Consider the following 23,998-nt stretch of genomic DNA (forward strand, 5'->3'; position numbering starts at 1 on the left):
CCAAATATAAATAAATAAATAAACCTAATTACCTCCCCTCCATAAAACAAACAAAAAAGCTCCCCCCCCCAAAAAAAAAAGATGAGCCTAAAGCATCTGTGGTGCCAGAAAATAAGGAAGTGCTAAAAAAAAAAAAAATGCAGACATGTCCAAAGAACACAGAAGCTAACCCTGAAGGCCAGTGGCCAAATCTGGGATAATTTGAGCACAGATTAATTCTGGCAATGGATTATAAACCAGAGAATAAAATGAATATCTGTGTATCCATAATAATATGAATTAATAATTGAACAGATAAATAATTGAGAAGGGACAGCTCATTTAAGAATAAAAGTGGAAGGAATAATGGAAATGGAACATTATCATTTGTCAAACTGCACAGTAATGATTGTTGCCCACAAGAATCATTCAGGGATGCTAAAATTGGTGGGCAAACACATGCTGGGAAATAAGAGACTTACAACTCTCAAAGTATCTTCCCTCAAGACACTTTCTAGCAACAATAGGAAAAATAGTAACTTTACATTGCAGAGACCACGTCCAAAGTATGTCACTGGTAATTGAGACCTATTAACATCATGTACCTCCTTGATATGATGGTCTAACTGGCCATAGCATCACTTCTGCAGTGGTATTGCCAAAAATTCATAACCTGAATTTAGTTATCAGGAAACATCAGACCAACTTAAACTGAGGGACATTTTACAAAATAACTGATTAGAATCCTTCAAAAAATGTCAAGGTCATGAAAGACAAAGAAAGAATGAGGACCTGTCCTAGATTGGGAGAGTTAACAATATTGTATCAATGTGAATTTCCTGGGGTTGAGAATTATATTTTGGTTATGTAAAATGTTGTCATCGGGGAAAGGTGGGTGAAGGTTATACATGAACTAATTGTAATAATTTTGCAACTTAAAAAAACTAAAATTATTTCAAAACAAAAAATAAAAGATAAAATATTAAAGATGCCTTGAATTCCTGATCTCCCCCTTCAGGAATCTATTCCATCTCCCCTGATGGAAGTCTCTTTCTTCTTGTGGTCCAGGCCCAGAACTTTGAAGTTATCATCCTTTACTTCTCTTTCTTTTCCTCCTCATACCCTAAATCCAATGTACCAGAAATTCTATGGGCTGGGTTCTCAAATATGTTCAGAATCTAACCACTGATCACCTCCTGCTCCTACAGAATACTGTCAGTGCCTGCCTGGGTTATTCCAACAGCTTCCTAACTGATCTGCTTGACCCACCCTCCTCTCATAACTCTGTAGTGCCTCCCATTTCTTCCAGAGTAAAATCCCAAGATCTGACTGTGGCCCATCAGGGCGCATCTGAGCTGGTTTTGTTCACACTCTGACCTCTTATTACTCACCCACTCACTCCATTCCAACCACTCTGATCTCCCTGCTGCCTCTTTAAAAATAATAATAATAAATTAATTTATATTGAAGTATAGTTGATTTACAATACCGTGTAGGTTTCAGATGCACAACATACCAAAATTTTGATTCACCATTTTTAAAGGTTATCCTCCTCTTAAACTTATTATAAAATATTGGCTGTGTTGTACAATATATCCTTATGGCTTCTGTATTTTATACATAGTAGCTTGTACCTTTTAATCCCTTCCCTGATCTTGCTCTTGTCTGCCTTCCCTCTCCCCACTGGTAACCGCTAGTTTGTTCTCTGTATCTGTGAGTTTGTTTCTTTTTTGTTAGATTCCCTGATTTATTTATTTTTTGATTTATTCCACACTATAAATGAAAACATACAGTATTTGTCTTTCTCTGTCTGACTTATTTCACTAAGCCTAATACCCTCCAAGTCCATCCACATTGTTGCAAGTGGCAAACTTTCATCCTTTTTTTAAATGGCTGAATAGTATTCTATTATACACACACACACACGACATCTTCTTCCTCCATTCATCTGTTGATGGATCCTGCTGTCTCTTAAACATGCCAGGCGTACTCTTCCCTTGGAGCCTGTGCACTGGCTGGTTCCTTTTTCCTGAATGCAGTTCCGCCATACAGTCCTTGGCTTACCTCCTCATCTTGTTCAAGTCTTTACCTAAATATCTTTTTCTCAATGAGCCTACGTTGACTACTATCTTTAAAAATTGCAAGTCCTTACTCTTGGTTCTCTTTAACACTGCAATTTTTGGCCATTTTAAAAATCACTTTTGGACACAATATAGAATTTCTATTTATATCATATTTATTGTGTATTATCTATCTCTCTCTACCTGCTAGCATATAAACTTTAAAGAAGGCAGAGATATCGGTCTATTTTTTTTTGCCCTGAATGTTAAAACAATCCTTGGTATACTGTATATACTCAATAAATACATTATTATATAACTCAATACATTTATTACTTGAGTCCTATGTTGCTGAAGGACAGAGAAAACATCATATGTCTCTTTTCCAATCAGGGAGTCAGACAACCGATACAAATTATTTGTTTAAAGGCCAAGAGAACATGTAAAAATAAATTTAGCCAGGACTCTTTTGGTTGTAAGTGAGATAAACCTGCTCAAATTAGCTTCAGGGTTAAAAGAGGGGATTTACTTGTTCATAAAACTGAACAGCTCAGCAGTAAATCCTAGCTGCAGGCATGCGGATGTAGGGGGTTTACAGTTGTCTTTGAAACTTGTTGCTTTCTCTCTTCACTGCTCAGCTCTCCTTTTCTCTGAAACAGCTTGGGTCTCAGGCAGGTGTTCTCCACGTGGTAGCCCTGGGAGCTCCAGCCAAATTCTCCCACTGGACTGGGAGTCCGGAACTCACTGTGGCCTGGCAAGGGAGTGTGGTGTTCCCGTGGCTGTGGCCCGGGCCACAGGCACAGCCCCAAACCACTCATTCTGAGAGTGGGAGAATGAAAAGATAAGATTAATTATAGAATCAAGCCAAACCAATCTGTGTAAATTGCCAGACCGGAATAGTTGATATTACAAGTATAACACTCTGACCCCTAGTGGTTAGATTACACGGAGAAAATTCAGCATTAGTCCAAAGACAAGAGCACGTTAATTATTTCACGTCATGTTTTTACATGACATTTTCTCAATTTATTTAAGAACATTGCTGTCCTTCCCTTTTATTCTCTACATTGAAGCATTCACCCATCTTGGGTGCATTTTATTTTGACATAGCTCTTGTACCGTCTTTTTTTCTCCATTTCTACTATCATCATCTTTCTTCCTGGCTTTATGGTTGGGCTGTTGTGATAATATCCTAACTTGTTTGCTTATTTTTCATCGTTTATGAAAACCAACACCTGAAAAGTCTTACTGAAAAAACTGCTTTAGTTGTATGGTGTCCAGCTGGGGAATTTACTCTGACAATTCGTTAAATCCAATCAAAATCCCTGGGTCTAGCATTAATTTTTGTGTGCCCCCTCATCCTTTTGCAATTAAGACATTACAGTTAGCTTTCTATCACATGCACTAGGAAGCTATCATAAGTAATAATATATTTGCATAATATATGACCTGCTGAAGTTTAAAAATTGAGGACACATATTTTTCTTACCTCTTATATAAGAAATAGACTTATCCATTTTAAATTTCACTCTAAGTTTATCTAATATTCTACACAGAAAATTTCATATATACTTCTTATCATTTTTCAGGAGTGAATTAAATGTGTGATTTATTTATCATAAAAAGATACTGATTAGTACAAATTTACAAGTACCTTAGCTAATTGCTCTGATCATAAGCTAAATCTAAAATATGTGTGCCTACATTTTTATAGCTTTCATATTTTATTCCTTCTTTCTTGGTGGCTAAGCTAGAAAGAATTCTCCAACTTCATTATTGCCCACATTTTGTCTTCAATTTTTACTGTAAGGAATAACATTAAAAGCTTTAGTCAATCACTCTGAAAGTTTATACATTTATTCCACATTTCCTTATCATTCTTTTCTTTTTTCACTCGAATGTTTTCTTTATTTGAAATTTTACACTTTAATGAAAACATACAGTTTCTTTCTTCTGAATTATTTATATTAAAAACCCCCTAGGGGTATAGCTCAAGTGGCAGAGAACATGCTTAGCATGCACAAGGTCCTGGGTTCAATCCTCAGTACTTCCCCTAAAAATAAATAAATAAATAAATAAAGTTAGCCCCCCTCCAAAAAAAACCCCCTGAAATTAGCCTGTCTAAGCTTCAATTTTCTCTTCTGTCAAAGGAGGATAATGAGGATAATAATAGCACTCCTAACTTACAGGATTGTTTATAGAGTTGTTGTGATGAATACATTTGGCAATTCACTTAGTATAGTAACAGGCACACATTTATAAGTTCTCCAAAATGTTAGTGTTTGCTGTTATAGATTCACTTGCATTTTTAGCGTGTCTTTGTAAACTCCAATTGGTTTGCCTACCACCAAACATTTATAAAGCATTTAGTATTATATTGAGGGCTAAAAAAAGAAAAAGACAAAATGGAGTGTCTGCTGTTATGAAGTCTACAATCTAATTTGAGAAACAAAGCATAAAGATTTAAAATTTATGAACAAAATGTGGTCTATACATACAATGGAATATTATTTAGCTTTAAGAATGCCTTTTTATTTTTTTAGGGGAAGAGGTAATTAGGTTTATTTCTTTACTTATTTTTTAAGTGGAGGTACTGGGGATTGAACCCAGGACCTTGTACATGCTAGACATGCACTCTACCACTGTTTAGCCTTAAAAAGAAAGGAAATTCTGACATGCTACAACATGGATGAACCTTGAAGACATTATGCTAAGTGAAATAAGCCAGTTACAATGCGCAAATACTGTATGATTCCATTTATATGAGGTACCTATAGTAGTCAAATTCATACAGACAGGAAATAAAATGGTGGTCACCAGGGGTTGGAGGAAAGGCAGAATAGGGAGTTATTGTTTAATAGGCAGAAACATTCAATTTGGGAAGATGAAAAAGTTTGGGAGATGGATGGTTACACAAAAGTGTGAATGTACTCAGTGCTTCTGAACTGTACACTTAGAAATGGTTAAAATGGTAAATTTTACATTCTATGTATCTTACCATAATAAAAATATTTAAATATTCATATAAAATAAAGTTAGAGTTCAATACTAACTATAACAGATAAACCAGTAAATTATAAATTACCAAATGTTACTTTAACTTTATTTATGAAATGTACCCACTTATTTTTTGAATAAATAATACATGTGCATGGTACAAAAATAAAAGGTACAAAATGATATGCAGGGAAAAGTTAATCTTCCTTTAGCCACTCAATTCCTTTTGCCAGAGACATAACTCTATTGTTAGTTATTCATATGTCCTACCAGAGATTTTATGTGTATATTCCAACAACTATACTCATACACTGTATACACCATATTGCAAGTTCTTTTTACACTTAAGAATGTCTTGGGTAGTGCATTAAAAGCAAACTTGTTCTTTTTAAAGAGCTGTATAAATATGATAAATATATTTAATCCATCCTTTATTGAGAAGCCAGAGAGGGTATCCAGTCTTTTGCTATTACAAGCAATGTTTCAAAGAATAATCTGGCGTGTGTGTTATTTTGTATAACTCTGAGCATTTCCATAAGATAAATTCCTAGAGGTAGGGTCACTGGCTTTTCAAATAACTCATATTAAAAGTGCCTAAAGAGACCGATTTCACCAGAGGTATTGGTGTTAGTTGCTTTGTCGAAAAACCTGGAAACATCCCTGTAACCTCTTCTTTTATACCGATCAATCTCTGAGTCTTGCTGATTTTACCTCCTTAATGTTTCTTCTGTCCTCCCTTTTCATTTCCCCATTGCTCACAGCCGACTACTCAATTTAGGTTTTCACTGTTTCTTCACTTCTGAAGTGTTGTCCTCCAAGTCATCTTCCTAAGAGAACAATCTGTTCAGACACTTTCATGCTACCCAATCCATTCAGTATTAGGTCTAACATCTTTATTTCAGCAAACAAGGCGCACCTTAGTCTGGTCCCTGCACTTTTCCTCTCTAGGCTTCCCTGTCATCATCCTGCTTTACTCTTTCTGCTTTTATTTATTTATTTTTTTTACTTTTTAAAGTTTTATTTATTTAGTATTTTTTAATTTTATTTTTTTTGGACGGGAGGAGGTGATTAGGTTTTTATTTATTTATTTTTAATGGAGGTCCTAGGGATTGGACCCAGGACCTCGGGCATGTTAGGCTAGTGCTCTACTACTCTAGCTACTAGCTACTGACTGAGCTATACCCTCCACCCTTAAACTGACTTCTAAGCATTAAAAAAACAAAACAAAGCAAAACCCCAAAACAAAAAAACCCAGCAACACCTTGCTTGGTGTTACATGATCTGCATTAAATTTAATCCAACTATTCTGTCTTTATCCTTTTCCATTTTCTTCTCTAATACGACTTCTTTCCACAAACGTTGAGGGAGCTGGTAAAATGTAACGAAATGAGCAGGTTTTTTGAGATTTGGGCCGAGTTGGATTCAGCACAGAGGATAGTCATTACTGTCAGAGTCACTTCGGGCAAGTACTTAAACTCTCAGTTTCCTCTTTTGTAAGATAAGCCGGGAGATAATGCTTATGTATAGCGCTGAACACAGTGCCCGACACGTAGTATGAGTTCAAGAGAAGTTAGCTATTAAAGGAGTCTCAGAACCCGAGGTCTTGGCAGTGTTATTTTCGCTCCTGCAACTAAAGGAATTAGTGGAATCATTGCTTAAAGTGGTTAAACCTGAACGCGCACGTTCAGCGATGAAGCGTTTTGACCCCTCCGAGCCACCGTCGCCGAGCATGCGTAAACAAACGTGGCGGGACGCATATGTCATGGCGAGCTCCATCTGAGGTCTCTGCCGTTTGTGGAGAGTGGCGTGTGGATTCTCCTGCTTTGGGCTGGTTTGTTATTTCCCGACTACTGGGTAAGGGCGGCGGGTGGACCAGTGTGGGACAGAGTTTGGCCGGAGCTCCTTTTTTGGCGGAGGCTTGTTTCCCCCGTTTCTGTCTCTCTCGGGCCGTTTGCTGGTGTGTTTCGCAGTTTAAAGGGAGCTTCCCAGCTGGGCTGGGGGAATTGGGAGGCAGGGAGCGTTGCCAGAAGTGAGGACCGGGTCGTTGGCCTGAGGTGCTGCGGGGCTGTAAGGCGTTTTTAAGGGCTCTTGTTCCTTATTGTCACCTCTAACTGCTTTCATTCTTCCACTTTGTGCCTTAGTGAGTTTGTGGGGCGGGACAGGGCTTTCCCAGTTACCTAACTTTCAGAGCTGTATCTCAACAAGAATTCAAGCTCTAGTTGGGCTGAAGAGCAGGGTCTTGTTTTTTCACTTTTCCTTCTTGTTTACTCATGAAACCGCTCGCTAAATCTCGGAAGGACACGTGTCTTTCGGGTGGAAGGTGATGTAGATACTTACTTCATTGCCTTATCCTGTTTTGTGCTTACTGGTATTAACTTGAATCCCTCAGATGTGTTATACTGCAGGATAGTGTTTATTACTAAGGCCAGACACTGGATCTCAGTCATGGCAAATATGGCAGATGTCACACCTGTCCTAATTAGTAAGAAGTTGGGAGTAGTGTGGGACATCATTATCCTTGCTGTATAAAGCTGTATTTTACAGAGTTTAATCCCTTTTTGGCAGTCTTAAAAGAGTTCTTACTGTGGTTTTGTGAACTCGTTACTAGCTTGCTTTTTCTAATCAGTTTTTATGTTCCAGACTCATCTTTCAAGAAGATTTGAGACTAATTGCAGATAATCAAGGTACTCATTTATTTTAAACCTTTTATGTTGGAGTGACGTGTTACACGTAATATAACGTGCAAAGGTAGTTTGTTTTAATTTCTTAGTAATTTTCTCACCATCATTATATGGAAACGCGTTATCTTGATATCACTAAATCTAAGAAGCATTTTCATTCATTTTACTTAACCTTTCATCACCTGCATTGAGCAGCGCTGACCATGTCCACCTCTTTGACATGCTTCTTCCTTTTGCTTCTGTGCCCCAGTGGTTTTCTCCTTCTCTGGTGGCTGTTTCTTGGTCTTTGTTATAGGCTGGTTCTCTTATTTGGCAGTTAAATTTGGGGTTCCTTAAGGCTTGGTCCTGTCCCCTTTCCTCTTCTGATTCTGTTCTTTTTCTCTCTGGGTGATCTAATCCACATCCTCATCAACACTGTTCTCTTTTCTTATTCTAGCCATTCTAATGTGTGTGCGGTGGTATCTCATTGTGCTTTTGATTTGTGTTCGGCTGTTCGCTAATGATGTTGACATCTTACCGTGAGTTATTGGCCATTTGTATATCTTTGGAGAAATGTCTTTTCAATGACTTTGCTCATATTTTATATTGGGTCATTTGTCTTTCTGTTGTTGAGTTGTAAGTGTTCTGTTGAACATTCCCTTGTTGAAAATCAGCTAACCAGGTAATGTATTTTTGACAAGCATTCTAGATGATTCTTATGAAAGAATAATTCTAGGACAGTGATTCTCAAATGTAGTGCACGTCAGAATCACCCAGAGGGCTTGTTAAATAAAGATTGCTGAGCTTTATTCAGAGTATCTGATTCAGTAGGTTTGGAGTGGGACCCAAGGCTTTTCATTTCTAAAAAGTTCCCCAGTTGTGCTAACTGTGCTGGTGTGGGAACCACACTATGAAAAATAGTAGTGTAGGACTTTGGTTCACAGCTGTGGCAACACATATGAGAATTACTGAAAAGTGTTAAAAAGAAGATTGATGGCCAGGCTCCTGTTTCAGAGATCGAGTCAACTAGCACAGGGCTCAGTAGTTGGAAATTTTCCATAGCTCCACAGGTGAATATAATAAACATGTAAGCCTGAGACCTTTTGCTGTAGGAGAACATTGGTACCCAGTCAGGGAAGAGTGCAATCACCTGGGCAGGTTTTACATCCCCAACCTTGAATTCCACTCTGGAGATTCTGATTCAGAAAGGGGCCTGGGTATTTGCTATCATACAAATTCTCCAATGTGAGTAACCGGTACTCTGTGGTACTGTTCTCGCTCCATCATTTTCAATATTTCCACTTATGGTTGTTAGTCCCTGTATCAAACTTGATTTCCTCTACTTTTGAGGAGAAAACTCTATATGATCCTATTGTTCCATTTAACTATTACCTTGCTTTCCTTTTATTCTCAAACTTTCATTTCCTTACTACTCACTTTATTTCTGAAGGCTAACAATCCCCTTTGCCAGTTTTGTTGGAAGTAAAAACTTGAGCTGATTAGTAGTGATGAGTGAGTTTGTTCAGATGCTTGTGATACGCAGCCAGGTTTAGGAACCTGCATTACATATTTGTCTCTTTTGTCTCCTGAGAGTGAATTTCTAGAAATGGAATTGTTGGGTCAAAGGACACACATGTTTTAAGGGTTGATTCGTATTGCCACGTTGCCCTTCAGAAACGGTATGCCGGCTTTGCTGAGCTGGCAGCTACCAGTAGGGCTTTTGTCAGTCTTTTTTTTTTTCTATCAGTGGGGTAGGTGGAAAATAACTCCTTGTTTAAACAATGCTATTAGTGTGTTTGAGCATTCTTTCCTATACTTAATGGCTATTTGCATTTCATAAGTGAGTTGCCAGTTTTTCCTTTGCCCAATTTTTTTCTGGAATGTTTTTCTTTCTAAGGGTCACATTCAACTCTTGCATTATTTGTGCTTTGCCAGTGAGGCAGAGGCACGTGGGGAGAGCTGAGTGTGTTGGAAGAAGATGTGGGTTCTAATTCTAGCTCTGTCAATGTACAAATCTTGTAGCTCCCCTGGACTTCAGTTCTGTAAAATAAAAGGCTTAGCAGTGTTCCCTGCTTCTGTAACTCTGATATTATAAGTTTACCGCAGTGGTCCCCTCTCATCTCTTTTCTTCCATACTATGTCCCTTCAGTGGATCCACACACACTTGTGTGTGGGATGTAAATATTGCATAATGTAGGAAAAAAAAAAACAGGGCTTTTAATATGTCATTCAATTCCCAGTCCTTCCGTAGTCCTTTAGTAACATTGAAAAGCACTACCCGGCCTTACCCTTTCTCACTGAGCTTAGTTATTTCATAGAATTACAGTGACTGAAGAAACCTTAAGGGTTAGGTATTTCACCCTCCCACCCAGTGTAAGAATGTCCTCCTGTGTTGTAGAAAGACCAGGTTTAAGCTGAACTTCAGCTTAAACAAGCATTTTATTCATTCATTCATTCAACAGATAATCTGGGCGTCCTGTGTGCTGGGCATTGTTAGAGGGGAAAAAGAGATGACACCTTTGTTCTTACAGAGCTCACACTGTAGTGAGAAAGACAGAAGCAGATACAGATACGGTGTCAGGTAAGTGTTAGGAGTTAAAATGAAGCATAAAGCGGGGCTAGAGGTCAGTGAGCGTGTGTGGGATGTCTGATCAGTGTGCGGTTATTTTAGATAGGGCGGTTCGGAAAAGACCTCTCCGAGGAGCTGTCATTTGAGTAGAGAAATGGGCAGCAAGCCATGTGAATATCTGGGGATGATATTCCAGGCAGAGGAGTAGCAAGTGTGAAGGCTCTGCGTCGGAGCCTAGTTTGGCATGCTCGAGGAATCTGAGAGGTTAGTGCAGTTGGGGCGAGTGGGAGGGGGCAGAGGGAGTAGGAGCTCGGGGCCAAACTTTGTGAGACTGCGTAATCTACGGTCAGAAACATTTATTGAGATACTGCATTGTGCCTGATAGTTCTACGTACCACCTGGGGTAAAGCAGTGAACAAAGCACCTGCAGCCTTTACCTCCCTCCCCACCCCCACCCCCCGCCCCCGGAGTATATACCCTCACAGAAAGAGATAGTACCAAAATAATGAAGACATTGTCGTGGAGGAAGAAATTTTCCTCTGCCCTTCTAGGTTCTTCTGGCTGGTCTAAGAATTAAATTGACAGATTAATAGAAAAAAATAGGATGAAAAGTTTAATAACACGTGTGCATGGGAGAGAGCCAGGAAAACTGAGTAATTCGCCAAAATGGCTGAAACCCTTCCTGTAAATACCATCTCCAGCTGAAGTCAAAACAGGAACCTCTGGGTAGTGGTTTGGGACTTCAGAGGGGAAGAAGGCATTTGCCGTGAGATGGAAAAGCAAATGTTTGGTAACAAAGAGGAATTTTAACAAACAGACTTTGCTAGTTTCACCTTGTCTGTACACATAGTTCATACTATAGTTATCTATGGTGACAGCTCCCTTCCTGGAACAGGTCCTCTGTTTACATTCTTTTGGGCAGTTAGGGGGAAGGTCAGAGTTTCTGCCTGAGTCTTCTGGGCCTTAGTTGTTTTCAGTTCGAAATGATCTGTATGCCAGAGACATTTTGGGGTGGCAAGTTTGCTCCCCTCCAATATCTAAGCAGGTGGTGAAGTGCTGTGGTAAGAAAGCAAGGTGGGGAAGGGGGATAGGAAGTGTGTGTGGACATGGTGAGGTGGGAGTTGCTCAGACAGGCCTCACTGGTAACATATGAGCCAAGTCCCAAAGGGCTGGAAGGCAGTCCAGGCAGGACTAAGACCTTGAGCTGAGTGTGTACCTGGTGGGTGTGAATCCGCCAGGAGGGCAGTGTGGTATGAGGGGGGGGCGCAGTAGGAAGTGGGGTCAGAGAGGTAACAGGAAGCTGGTTATGTATGTCCTTGCAGAACTTTGTAGCGATTTTTACTCTGTGGCTTTTTACTCTGAGATGGAATACCAGTGCAAGGTTTTGATCAGAAGCCAGAGATGACTTAGGTTTTCAAGGGATCCCTGGCTTACTTGCTGCAAGTGTCTTTCGGGAATTAAGAGTAGAAGAATGGTGACTATTCAGATTATCCAGGCAAGAGTTAATGTTGGTTTAGACCAAAAATGTAACCATGAGTATGGCTGGAAATAGTCAGGTTCTTAATACCTGTGGAAGATTGAGCCAACAGGATTTTGTTGATGACTTGGATTTAGGGTAAAGGAAAGAGGGGTCAGGAATGATTCCAGTATTTTTGGCCTGAGTGGGTGGAAGGTTGGGATTGCCTTTAAATGAGATGGGGAAAGTTGTGGGTGGATCTGGTGTAATGTTGGTAGTTGTGTGTAGGGTGAGGTTGGGAGAGGGTAAAGAGTTCTATTTTTGGCTTTTTTAAAAAAAATTGAAGTATAGTTGATTTAGAATATTGTGTTTCTCGTGTACTGTTTTTGATTTTTTAAGTTTGAGATAACTTTGACATTCAGGCAGAGGTGTTGAGTAGGCATTTGGACATCTGAGTCTGAAGTTCAGGAGAGGACTGGAGCTGGTTATATAAACAGATAGTTGGTATTTCAAGGCCACAGGGCCAGATGAGATCACCTGGGGTGTGTCTGTAACTAGAGAAGAGAAGAAGCCCTGTAATGGAGCCATGGGGACATTCCAACGTTGAGAAGTTGGAGAGATGAGGACGAACCAGCAAAGGAGACTTGGGGAGTGGCTGACCTGGTGGAATGAGAACTTGGAGCGAGTGGGATCCCAGAAGCCAGTGAAGAAAACATCATAAGGAGGGAATGAATGGTCAGTAGTATGAGATGCTGCAGATGGGGTCATTGACAATGACTGAGAGTTGACCATCGTCTGCATTGCTGGGAGCCACTGAAATCATGACAGGCGATTTTGATGGAGTGGTGGAGGGGAAAGCCTGGCGTATGAGAGAACAGGAGGGGGATATTGGACACTGTAAGTATAGACAGCTCTTGCAAGGAGTTTTCCTTTAAAGGATGAAAATGTGGTGGATGTAGTAAGTAGAGGAAGTGGGTCAAGATAACGTTTTTTCTTTTTTAAATGGGGAAGATAACAGTATATTTATATCCAGGTAGTAATGATTCGGTAGAGACACAACTAGTGATGATGCAAGAAGTGGGAGCGTTGCTGGAGTTGTGGGCTCAAGCAGATTAAAGTAGGACTGTTCCTGGGGAGGTGGCCAGTTCATTCATAGCGACAGATTGGTACGTGGGCAGAGGAGCATTTCCCGTTAAGAGAATGAAGTCATCCATCTGTGTAGAATGTGGGAGGGGATGAGGGCCTGCTTCATTCAGGCCTTCTGTTTTCAGTACCGTCATCAGCCTCATTAGGACAAGATCTGTGAGAAATTATTTTCAGACAGTTCCTAAGATAAATGAGTTTAAGTTTCTTTACTGCAGCTCTTCCCCAGTCATTGGGATGCATACTGAGACTCTGTAAGAGGCAGAATTTCCCAGGTTGGTTTGACCACAGAACTATTTTTTCACTGATAGTTAATAAATAGAACCAATTTGGGAAAGACTAACCTAGTTCATTTCACCTTACCTAGTTTTTGCTGACTTGGCCAGGGTTCTTGTTTGCAAGAGCAGAAAGCTCAAGCAGATTTAAGCCACAGAGGGAATTTATTGGCTCATACGACTGGGCAGAGCAGGGCTGCATCTGGCTTAAGGCTTTGGTTGGATCCAGGTGCTCAGATACTGACATTGCTCTTTACATTTCCTGCTCTTGAAAGGCTTCCTTCTTTAGGTAGGCTTCTGCTTTCTGGCAGGCAGAATGGCGCCTGTATCCTCAAGTTCATGTCCTTCTAACTTAGCCACTTCAGTGAAAGAGAAACCAGCTCTCCAGTTAGCCCAAGAGCTCTGATGGGGGTTGATTAAGCTTGTTTTTCATGCCTGCTAGCACAGCATCCATTCTGCAGCCTGTGGATCAAGAAGAAGTCATTCGGCTTTCAGGTCTTATTATTGAAGAAGTGTATTTGATAAGGCTATAGCTGCTGTAGGTAGTGATTCCTCTGAGGATCCAGGCAAAGTCAGTTGAAAACCTTTTGGAAAGGATTTACCGTTGTAGATACCATTAGGGACATTTATGATTCATAGGAAGAGGTCAAAATAGCAACATTCACTGGAGTTTGGGAGAAGTTGGTTCTAACCCTCATGGATGATTGTGAGGGGTGTAAGATTTTGTGAAGCAAATAACTGCAGATAGGGTGGAAATAGCAAGAGTTAGAAGTGGAATCTGAAGATGGGACTGAATTGCTGCAATCTCATGAGAAAACTTGGATGGATGAGGAGTTGCTTCTTAGGGATGAGCAAAAAAAGGGATTTCTGAGATGGAATCTGCTCCTGGTGGAGAGGCTGTGAAGATTGTTGAAACAACAACAAAGGGTTTAGAATGTGACATGAACTTAGTTAACAAAGCAGAGGCAGGTTGTGAGAGGACTAATTTCACAAAAAGTGGTGTGGGTAATGCTATCAAACAGCATTGCGTGCTTATAGAGGAACTGTTGGTGAAAGGAAGGGTCAGTCGATGAGGCAAACTTCGTTGTGGTCTTATTTTAACAAATTGCCACAACCACCCCAGACTTCGGTGACCACCACCGTGATGAGTCAGCAACCTTCAACACAAGGCAAGACCTTCCACTAGCAGAAAGATGACAACTCTCTTAAAGCTCAGAAAATAGCATTTTTTAGCAAGAAAATACTTAAAAATTTAAGTGTGTATCCTATTTTTTAAGTTATAATGCTATTGCATGTTTAATTACCATAACTTTATGACTCACTGGAAAATAAACCTATTTGTGTGGCTTTATTGTAATACTCGCTTTATTGTGGTGGGCTGGAGAGCAGAGCCCGCAGTATCTTTGAGGTGTGCCTGCGCAATTTTTTTTTCTGGATAGTTTTTTTCCTTAAGTGTTTTTTTTTTTAACATTTTTTATTGATTTATAATCATTTTACAATGTTGTGTCAAATTCCAGTGTTCAGCACAATTTTTCAGTTATTCATGGACATATACACACTCATTGTCACATTTTTTTCTCTGTGAGTTATCATAACATTTTGTGTATATTTCCCTGTGCTATACAGTGTAGTCTATTCTACAATTTTGAAATCCCAGTCTATCCCTTCCCACCCTCCACCCCCCTGGTAACCACAAGTCTGTATTCTCTGTGAGTCTATTTCTGTCCTTTATTTACACTTTGTTTTTGTTTGTTTGTTTTTGTTTTTGTTTTTTAGATTCCACATATGAGTGATCTCATATGGTATTTTTCTTTCTCTTTCTGGCTTACTTCACTTAGAATGACATTCTCCAGGAGCATCCATGTTGCTGCAAATGGCATTATGTTGTCGGTTTTTATGGCTGAGTAGTATTCCATTGTATAAATATACCACCTCTTCTTTATCCAGTCACCTGTTGATGGACATTTAGGCTGTTTCCATGTTTTGGCTATTGTAAATAGTGCTGCTATGAACATTGGGGTGCAGGTGTCATCCTGAAGTAGATTTCCTTCTGGATACAAGCCCAGGAGTGGGATTCCTGGGTCATATGGTAAGTCTATTCCTAGTCTTTTGAGGAATCTCCACGCTGTTTTCCATAGTGGCTGCACCAAACTGCATTCCCACCAGCAGTGTAGGAGGGTTCCCCTTTCTCCACAGCCTCTCCAGCATTTGTCATTTGTGGATTTTTGAATGACGGCCATTCTGACTGGTGTGAGGTGATACCTCATTGTAGTTTTGATTTGCACTTCTCTGATAATTAGTGATATTGAGCATTTTTTCATGTGCTTTTTGATCATTTGTATGTCTTCCTTGGAGAATTGCTTGTTTAGGTCTTCTGCCCATTTTTGGATTGGGTTGTTTATTTTTTTCTTATTGAGTCGTATGAGCTGCTTATATATTCTGGAGATCAAGCCTTTGTCGGTTTCACTTGCAAAAATTTTCTCCCATTCCATAGGTTTTCTTCTTGTTTTATTTCTGGTTTCCTTTGCTGTGCAGAAGCTTGTAAGTTTTATTAGGTCCCATTTGTTTATTCTTGCTTTTATTTCTTCTAGGAGAAAATTTTTTAAATGTATGTCAGATAATGTTTTGCCTATGTTTTCCTCTAGGAGGTTTATTGTATCTTGTCTTATGTTTAAGTCTTTAATCCATTTTGAGTTGATTTTTGTATATGGTGTAAGGGAGTGTTCTAGCTTCATTGATTTACATGCTGCTGTCCAGTTTTTCCAACACCATTTGCTGAAGAGACTGTCTTTATTCCATTGTATATTCTTGCCTCCTTTGTCAAAGATGAGTTGACCAAAAGTTTGTGGGTTCATTTCTGGGCTCTCTATTCTGTTCCATTGGTCTATATGTCTGTTTTGGTACCAATACCATGCTGTCTTGATGACTGTAGCGCTATAGTATTGTCTGAAGTCTGGGAGAGTTATTCCTCCAGCCTCTTTCTTTCTCTTCAGTAATGCTTTGGCAATTCTAGGTCTTTGATGGTTCCATATGAATTTTATTATGATTTTTTCTAGTTCTGTGAAATATGTCCTGGGTAATTGGATAGGGATTGCATTAAATCTGTAGATTGCCTTGGGCAGTGTGACCATTTTAACAGTATTGATTCTTCCAATCCAAGAGCATGGAATATCTTTCCATTTTTTAAAGTCTTCTTTAATTTCCTTCATCAATGGTTTATAGTTTTCTGTGTATAATTCTTTCACCTCCTTGGTTAGATCCTTAAGTGTTTTAATGTAATTGTAGGTTCACTTACAGTAATAAATATTATGTGGAGGTGCTGTATGTTTTACCTAGTCTCCCCCAGGGGTAACACCTTGCAAAACTGTAATACAGTATCACAACCGGAATATCCACGTTGATCTGGGCAGCATCTAGGTCGTTTCCATCACCACAGGGATCGCGCACATTGCTGCTTATAGTCACGTTCACTTTTCTCTCAACCCATCTTCTCCTTCATCCCTGGCAACCTCTGTTTTGTCCTCCATTTCTGTAATTTGGTTATTTCAGTCTCAAGTATGTTATGTAAATGTAATCACACCGTATATAACTTTTTGCGATTGGCTCTGCTCACTGAGCATAGTTATTTGGAGATTCATCCAGGTTGTTGCATGTGTCAATAATTCATTCCTTTTGTTGCTGACTAATATTGCATGGTCTTGGATGTGCCTCAGTTTATTTAACCATTCAGTCTGTTGAAGGGCATCTGGGTTGTTTTCAGGTTTTGGCTTTTATAAAGAAAGCTGCTATGAAACACTCGTGTTTAGGTTTTTGTGTGACTATGTCTTAATGTTTCTCTTGGATAAACTCCTAGAAATATAGTTGCCAGGTCTCATTGTAGTTGCATGATTAGTTTAAGAAAATGCTGTTTTCCCCAAGCAACTGTACCATTTTATATTCCTGCCAAGACTGTACGAGTGATCCAGTTTCTCTGCATCCTTGCCAGCATTTAGTGTTGTCACTTTTTAATTTTAGTCATCCCGATAGGGATGTTGTGATATCCCATTGTGGTTTTAGTTTGTATTTGCCTGATGGCTAGTAGCTTTGAATCTCTTAGCGTGTGCTTATTTTTCCTCTGTATATCCTCTTAGGTGAAATGTCTCTTTCTGTCTTTTGTCTGTTTTCTAACTGGATTCTTTTCATCTCTCTTAACTATTCTATTTTGAGTTCTAGATACTAGACTTTTGTCAGATATGTAGTTTGCACAAATTTTTTCCCACTCTGTAGCTTGACTTTTCATTCTCTGAAGAGTCGTTTGCAGAGTAAAAGTCTTTACCTTTGCCTGGGTTTGTTAATTTTTCTTTTTTATGGATTGTGCCTTTGGTGTCAAGTCTAAAACCAACTTAGTTCTAGATCTAGAAAATGCTCTCATGATTTTTTTCTAAAAGTTTATAGCTTTATGTTTTACATTTTGTCCATGGTTCATTTGAATCAATTTTTGTGTAAGGTGTGAGACTTAGATTGTAGTTCATTCATTTGTCTGTAAATGTCCAGCTGCTCCAGTACTAGTCATTGAAAAGGCTGTCTTTCCTCCATTGAATGGCTTTTTGCACTTTTGGTTTTTTCTTGGTGTGTGTGTGGAGTTGGATGGTTATTGTCTAAAAGTTTTCTGTCTTGCTTAGCTGCCCATTTTCTGCTTCTTCGGCAAGAGAACAGGCTTTTGCTTTGTTGAGGGCTGTCTGCACCTGCTGGCACTTCTGGGTTGCTGTCTTCTTCAGCTCCAAGTCTGGGATATAGGAAGCAAAATAAAATGCAGGGAACTCACCACTTTGGTGTTCCTTAGGTTCCAAGGTCCCTGGCCAATCTGCCTTCTTCTGTCCACCTTTCAAAGTCTTCTTATGTTTGTTTTATCTACAATGTCCAGAGTTTTAGTTGTACTCAGCAGGAGGGATAGGGGAAATATGTTTATTTATCTTCCTGGAAGCATGTCCACATTTTCTTTTCTTAATTATAAAATTTTGAACATTCAGGAAAGTAGAATTGGATCATAAACAACAGCATATCTATTTCCTAGATTTAAGAGTTCTAAATGTTGTCCCACATGTCTTACTGTATTTTTTACTGTTTTAAAATAAATTATAGACATAATGATATTTTATCTCCAAATATTCGGTATTCATCATTAAAAAAATAAGATTTTTAAACATAAGGGCAATACTTTATATCTAATGATTTATAGTAATATCCTAATATTACCTGATACCCAGTTCATACTCTGATTTCCCTAGTTCCCAAAATGTCTCACCGGTTTTTGGACAAAGTACTAATCAAGAACGTGAAGTTTGTTTCCTTGCTATCTTTTAAGTCTCCTTTAATCTTGAACAGCTCCTTTCCTGCTTTTTTCTCCATGACATTGACTTGTTGGAGAAATAGTTCTAGCTGAACCTTGGAATATCCCACTATCAGTAAGATTTATCTGGTGTTTCCTTGTATTTCTTTATCTCCTATATTTTCTGTAAACTTGAAGTTACATCTAAAGGCTTTATTAGATAAAGATTTGGCAAGAATATTTCATAGGTGATGTTATGTTAAACAGTTTCTAAAGGACTCATACGCTTTTATAACTTTTTTATGTGATAGAGAAGATGCCTTCTGCATCCTGTGATACACTACTGGATGACATAGAAGATATTGTGTCACAAGAAGATTCGAAGCCACAAGATCGGCATTTTGCAAGAAAGCACGTTGTTCCAAAGGTGCGAAGGCGCAACACCCAAAAATATTTACAAGAGGAAAGCAGTCCACCAAGTGATAGGTAAAACTTTTTTTTTTTTTTTTTTTTACAATTATATTCAGTATCATACCAGGTGAGAGGCTGGCATTATTGTATATGATATACATAATATCTCTGCTAAAAAATCTTTGAACTCTTGAGATGAAATATGTAGATTTATTATTTTTTTAAATTGGAATAGTTTTAAAATTAGCAAAGTCTAAGAAAGAAAAAGATGTTCCTAAAAGGCAGGGTCTAGGACAGTATTTGGCACAGAAATAGATCTCCCTTCCATTCCCAGGCCAGATGTCTTTGGTATTACTGTAGTTGGTGTGTAATTGTTAAACCCAAGTTAAAAATTTTTATTGGAATTTGTGCTTCTTATGAAATAGTAGTGGTTTGAGCATTTGATTTTTCTTAGCAAATTTATAAATAATTATGGATCATCTAATGGAATTGGACACAAATAAATTATTGTGCTGTTTACACTATTATATTAGGTCTCTCATTCAGTGACATTCTAATACAGCCTAGCCAGAAAGGATTATGGAGTTACACAGTTATAATACACTTATGTTGTTTATCTAGTAAATTGCTGAAAGCTGTAACACCCCTGATGATTTTGTTGGGAACAGTAAGCTTTTAAAATCTATGAATTTAAAATTTGCTTACATTTTAATGACTGTAGTTTATTAAATCTGTCCTGAACAGGTCCTTAAGGTAATGTCTATTTAATTATTAATTATTAGACCAATCCAAGTTGTAAAAGTCTTTTTTTCCTCCTCCCTAAAAATATTGCATATTTTAGAACTTTATTTTTATATATGGAGTACTTTTAATAATGCCATAGGGTGGCAGATTTTCATTTTGATTGTTATTTGTATTTGTAATTATAAAATAAAGATTGTAGCTAGTATGTCTTGGACAAGAATTTGCAAAGGAAAATCACTACTGTGTGAGCATATAGATCTACTTAATTTTTATTTTTTTAAAATTGAAGTGTAGTTGATTTACAATGTTGTGTTAGTTTCAGGTGAACAGCAAAGTCACTCAGTTTTATATATATATAAATATATATATATATATATAGGGGTGTGTGTGTGTGTGTGTGTATATATATATATATATATGTTCTTTCTCAGATTCTTTTCCACTGTAGGTTATTACAAGATATTGAAAATAGTTCCCTGTGTTGTACAGTAGGTCCTTGATGTTTATCTCTTTCATATAAAGTAGTGTATATATGTTAATCACAAACTCCTAGTTTATCCTTCCCCACTTTCCCCCTTGGGATATCATAAGTTTGTTTTCTGTGTATGTGAGTCTGTTTCTGTTTTGTAAATAAGTTTATTTTTATCATATTTTAGATTCCACATATAAGTGAGATCATATGGTATTTGTCTTTCTCTGACTTTATTTTACTAAACATAATATTCTGTATGTCCCTCCATGTTGCTGCAAATGGCATTATTTCATTCTTTTTTATGGCTGAGTAATATTCCATTGTGTATATATGTGTATGTATGTGTATGTGTGTATATATCACACATACACATACGCACACACCACATCCTCTTAAGCCAGTTGTCTATTGATGAACACTTGGGTTGCTTCCATGTCTTGGCTATTGTAAATAGTGCTGCTATGAACATTGGGGTATGTATCTTTGCAAATTAGAGTTTTCTTTTCCCAAATGTATCCCCAAGAGCTCAGTTAAAAACTATTTTTAATTTTTTAAGGAACCTCCATACTATTTTCCATAGTGGCTGCACCAATTTACATTCCCACCAACAGTGTAGGAGAGTTCTCTTTTTTTCCACTCCCTCTTCAGTGTTTACTATTTGTAGACTTTCTGATCATGGCCTTTCTGACCAGTATGAGGTGATACCTTCTTGTAGCTTTGATTTGCATTTCTCTAATAATTAGTGAGATTGAGCACCTTTTCATGTGCCTGTTGGCTGTCTGTGTGTCTTTGGAGAAATGTCTATTTAGGTCATCTGCCCATTTTTTGATTGGGTTGTTTGGCTTTTTTGATATTGAGCTGTATGAGCTATTGGTATATTTTGGAAATGAATTCCTTGCTGGCTGCATGGTTTGCAAATATTTTCCCCCATTCCATAGGTTGTCTTTTTGTTTATGGTTTCTTCTGTGCAAAAGCTTATATAAGTTTAATGAAGTCCCATTTGTTTATTTTTGCTTTTATTTCTTTTGCATTGGGAGACTGATCCAAGAAAAGATTGCTGCAATTTATGTCAGAGAATATTTTGCCTATGTTCTCTTCGGGGGGTTCTATGGTGTCAGGTCTTACATAGATGCACTTAATTTTTCTTTATTTGCCACTGCTGTTAGAACCATTTTCTCTGCTACTGTTATTTGTTAGCACCTTTCCAGGAGTTGAATTTAGTGGTGGTATTTTGTCACATTGAAGTTAAAATACAATTCAGAGAAGGGGGAGGGTAGAGCTCAGTGGTAGAGCACATGCTTAGCATGCATGAGGTCCTGGGTTCAATCCCCAGTACCTCCACTAAAAACTAAATAAATGAATAAAACTACCTCCCTCCCCCTGCAAAAAAATAAATAACTAACAATAAAAAAAAATAATGAAAAATTAAAAAGATACAATTCATAGAAAAATTTTTTTTTTAATAGAGAGAGTCTTAACTTAGAATTCTGTGCTAATTTTATCTTGATTTAGATTTTTGGTGTAATGACAGATTATGTATTTAGTTACTGCTTTTAATGAATAGCTTGCAAATGGGTTGCAGTGAGTAAGTGTTTTTTACATACTATGCCCAGAAATTACCTAGTGTTTTTTATTTTAAAAAATCCCTTAATGAGACTTTTTTTTTTTTTTAATTAACAGCACTATTCCAGGCATACAGAAAATTTGGGTACGAACATGGGGTTGTTCTCATAATAATTCGGATGGAGAATATATGGCTGGACAACTAGCTGCTTATGGATATAAAATTACAGGTAATGGCATCTGTAATGTATTTTATTGATTAAATTGTTTGGAGCTAAGTTTTCCAGAGAGATGTATTTTAGCTTCAGCAGCTAGAGGATATTTTAGCATAACTTAATGATTTTAAGGCAAAAAAGAATGAAGCTGATTTATGTTGCATAGGTTACTACAGTTGACTCTTGAACAGCGTGGGTTTGAGCTTCATGGATCCTCTTATCCATGGACTTTTTTCAGTACATATACTGCTATGTTTACAGTGTGTGGTTGGTTGAATCTTTGGGCTTGGAACCCTCGGATATGGAGGACTGACTCTGGGAATTGAACATATGCAGGTTTTGGTATCCCTTTGGGTCTTGGAATGAATTCCCTGTGGATACTGAGGGATGACTGTATATAAGACATATTTTTTAAAAACTTAAAAAAAACCCCTTTATTTTGAAATTAATTTGGACGTACAGAAAAGTAGTAAAATTACAGAGTATGCATATGCCCTTTACTTAGCTTCCCCAATCTTAACATCTTACATAATTATAGTACAATTAATAAACTGGGAAATTAGCATTAGTGCAATACTATTATCTAAACTACAGATCCTGTTTGGAATTTTGCCACATTTACCGTTTGAATCCTTTTTCTGTTCTAGAATCCAATCTAGGGTCTCACCTTAGGTTTACTTGTGATGTCTCCTTAGTCTATTCCAATCTGTACCAGTTCCTCAGTTTTTTCTTGTCTTTTATGACCTTGACATTTCAGAAGAAAACTGATTATTTTATAGAATGTCCCTCAGCTTAGTATTGTCTGATAGTTTCTCATGATTAAAATAAGATAGTATATGCATTTTTGCCAAGAAGAGCACAAAAGTGATATTATATCCTTTTCAGTGCATTGTATCAGGGGGTTCATGATGTTAATACACTAACTCTTGTCTGCCAGATTTCTCCAAAGTTACATTACTGTTTTACTCATTATAACTAATAAATATTCCTGTGTTTCCTCAACCTTTAGCCTACTCATTTTAGTATTCGATAGTTTTAGTGTCTGTTGGTGGATCTTATCTGTAACAGTTACTACTGTGATATTTGCTTACTGTTGATTTTCTGTTTTCTTCCACATTTATTAACTGAAATTATTCTGTAAGAAAGAGTTGTCCTTTCTCCCACATTTTCCTTGTCTGTATCAGTGTGGACTTATGAATATTTATGTTACTGCACAGACTATCATTCATACTGTCATTATTTTGTTGCTTGTATTCAGTTTTGGCCGTAGGACCTCGTTCAGCCTGTGGCGCCTGTGTCTCTTCAACATGCTCCTATTCTTTTTTGGGCACTTTCCTATTTTCTGGCACCACAAGGTGTTCTGGTCTCACATTTTCCCTTCTGCAGCCTTGGAAGCAACCACTTTTCCAAGGAATCCTGATCCCTTTCATTAAGAGAATGGTGTTTAGAACCAGCCCAGAGATCTGGGCACTAGGTGTGCGCATTGCCACCTTTAAGTGTCAGTGCTTCTCGGTCCTCTCAGTGGACAGAGTTAGGAAATATCTTTGTACACTAGATGGCCCGTACACGCTCTGTATGTATTTCTCTTGTATGTATATTAAATGGGAACATAATTTGAATGCTTTGTGACAGGCACTGGCTCAGTGCTTTATATGTGTTATGCTTAGTCCTTGTGATATAAGGATGTATTAGAACTCTTACTTTATAGGTGAGGATGGCGAGGTTGTGTCTTACTGTAAATCATGTAGGCAGTGGAATCTGTTGCTCCAAAACACTGCTTTTGACCGCTAATCTGTATCTCATAGTTGTCTTTGCATGTGTAATTGACCAGTCTTGGCTTCAAGATGGACGTGAGGAGTACGGAGGCTTGGACAATTATTCCTTTCACAGCATTGTTTCCTTCAGTAACTAAATGATCGTATGTCATTAACTTTGTGCTTTTGATGACTTATTCTCTAGATAGAAAAAAAATCACTCTTAATACTTATGTTCTTTAGATAAAAACACTCCAAATCTGCTTTTAGAATTGCTTCTCTATATTCATTAGTAATTTTCAGTATAATTTAGACTAGACTTGCCTTACCACATTCTGATGGTGCAGTTTGAAAATTAAGAAAATAGCCTTTAAGATAATTGCCTAAAACAT

The 23,998-nt window shown here is 37.9% G+C and overlaps 1 protein-coding gene across 7 annotated transcripts in view; it reads left to right on the top strand.

The window, feature by feature from the left end:
- Window positions 1-6,744: 6,744 nt before the first annotated feature.
- CDKAL1 (CDKAL1 threonylcarbamoyladenosine tRNA methylthiotransferase) overlaps window positions 6,745-23,998 on the top strand; it is a 721,370-nt gene continuing 704,116 nt past the window's right edge. The window contains exons 1-4 of one of the 7 annotated variants that reach the window (XM_010974251.3): window positions 6,753-6,867; window positions 7,677-7,720; window positions 18,759-18,933; window positions 21,755-21,867. In XM_010974251.3, the coding sequence (XP_010972553.2) occupies window positions 18,764-18,933; window positions 21,755-21,867 (283 nt within the window). In that variant the 5' untranslated portion in view covers window positions 6,753-6,867; window positions 7,677-7,720; window positions 18,759-18,763. Of the gene's footprint in view, window positions 6,891-7,662; window positions 7,721-12,057; window positions 12,457-18,758; window positions 18,934-21,754; window positions 21,868-23,998 lie in introns of those variants that run through there. The other 6 variants (XM_010974250.3, XM_045509569.2, XM_010974252.3 and 3 more) reach the window with 6 other exon arrangements.

This window comes from Camelus bactrianus, chromosome 20 (assembly GCF_048773025.1).
Source record: "Camelus bactrianus isolate YW-2024 breed Bactrian camel chromosome 20, ASM4877302v1, whole genome shotgun sequence".
Classification (NCBI taxonomy): domain Eukaryota; kingdom Metazoa; phylum Chordata; class Mammalia; order Artiodactyla; family Camelidae; genus Camelus; species Camelus bactrianus.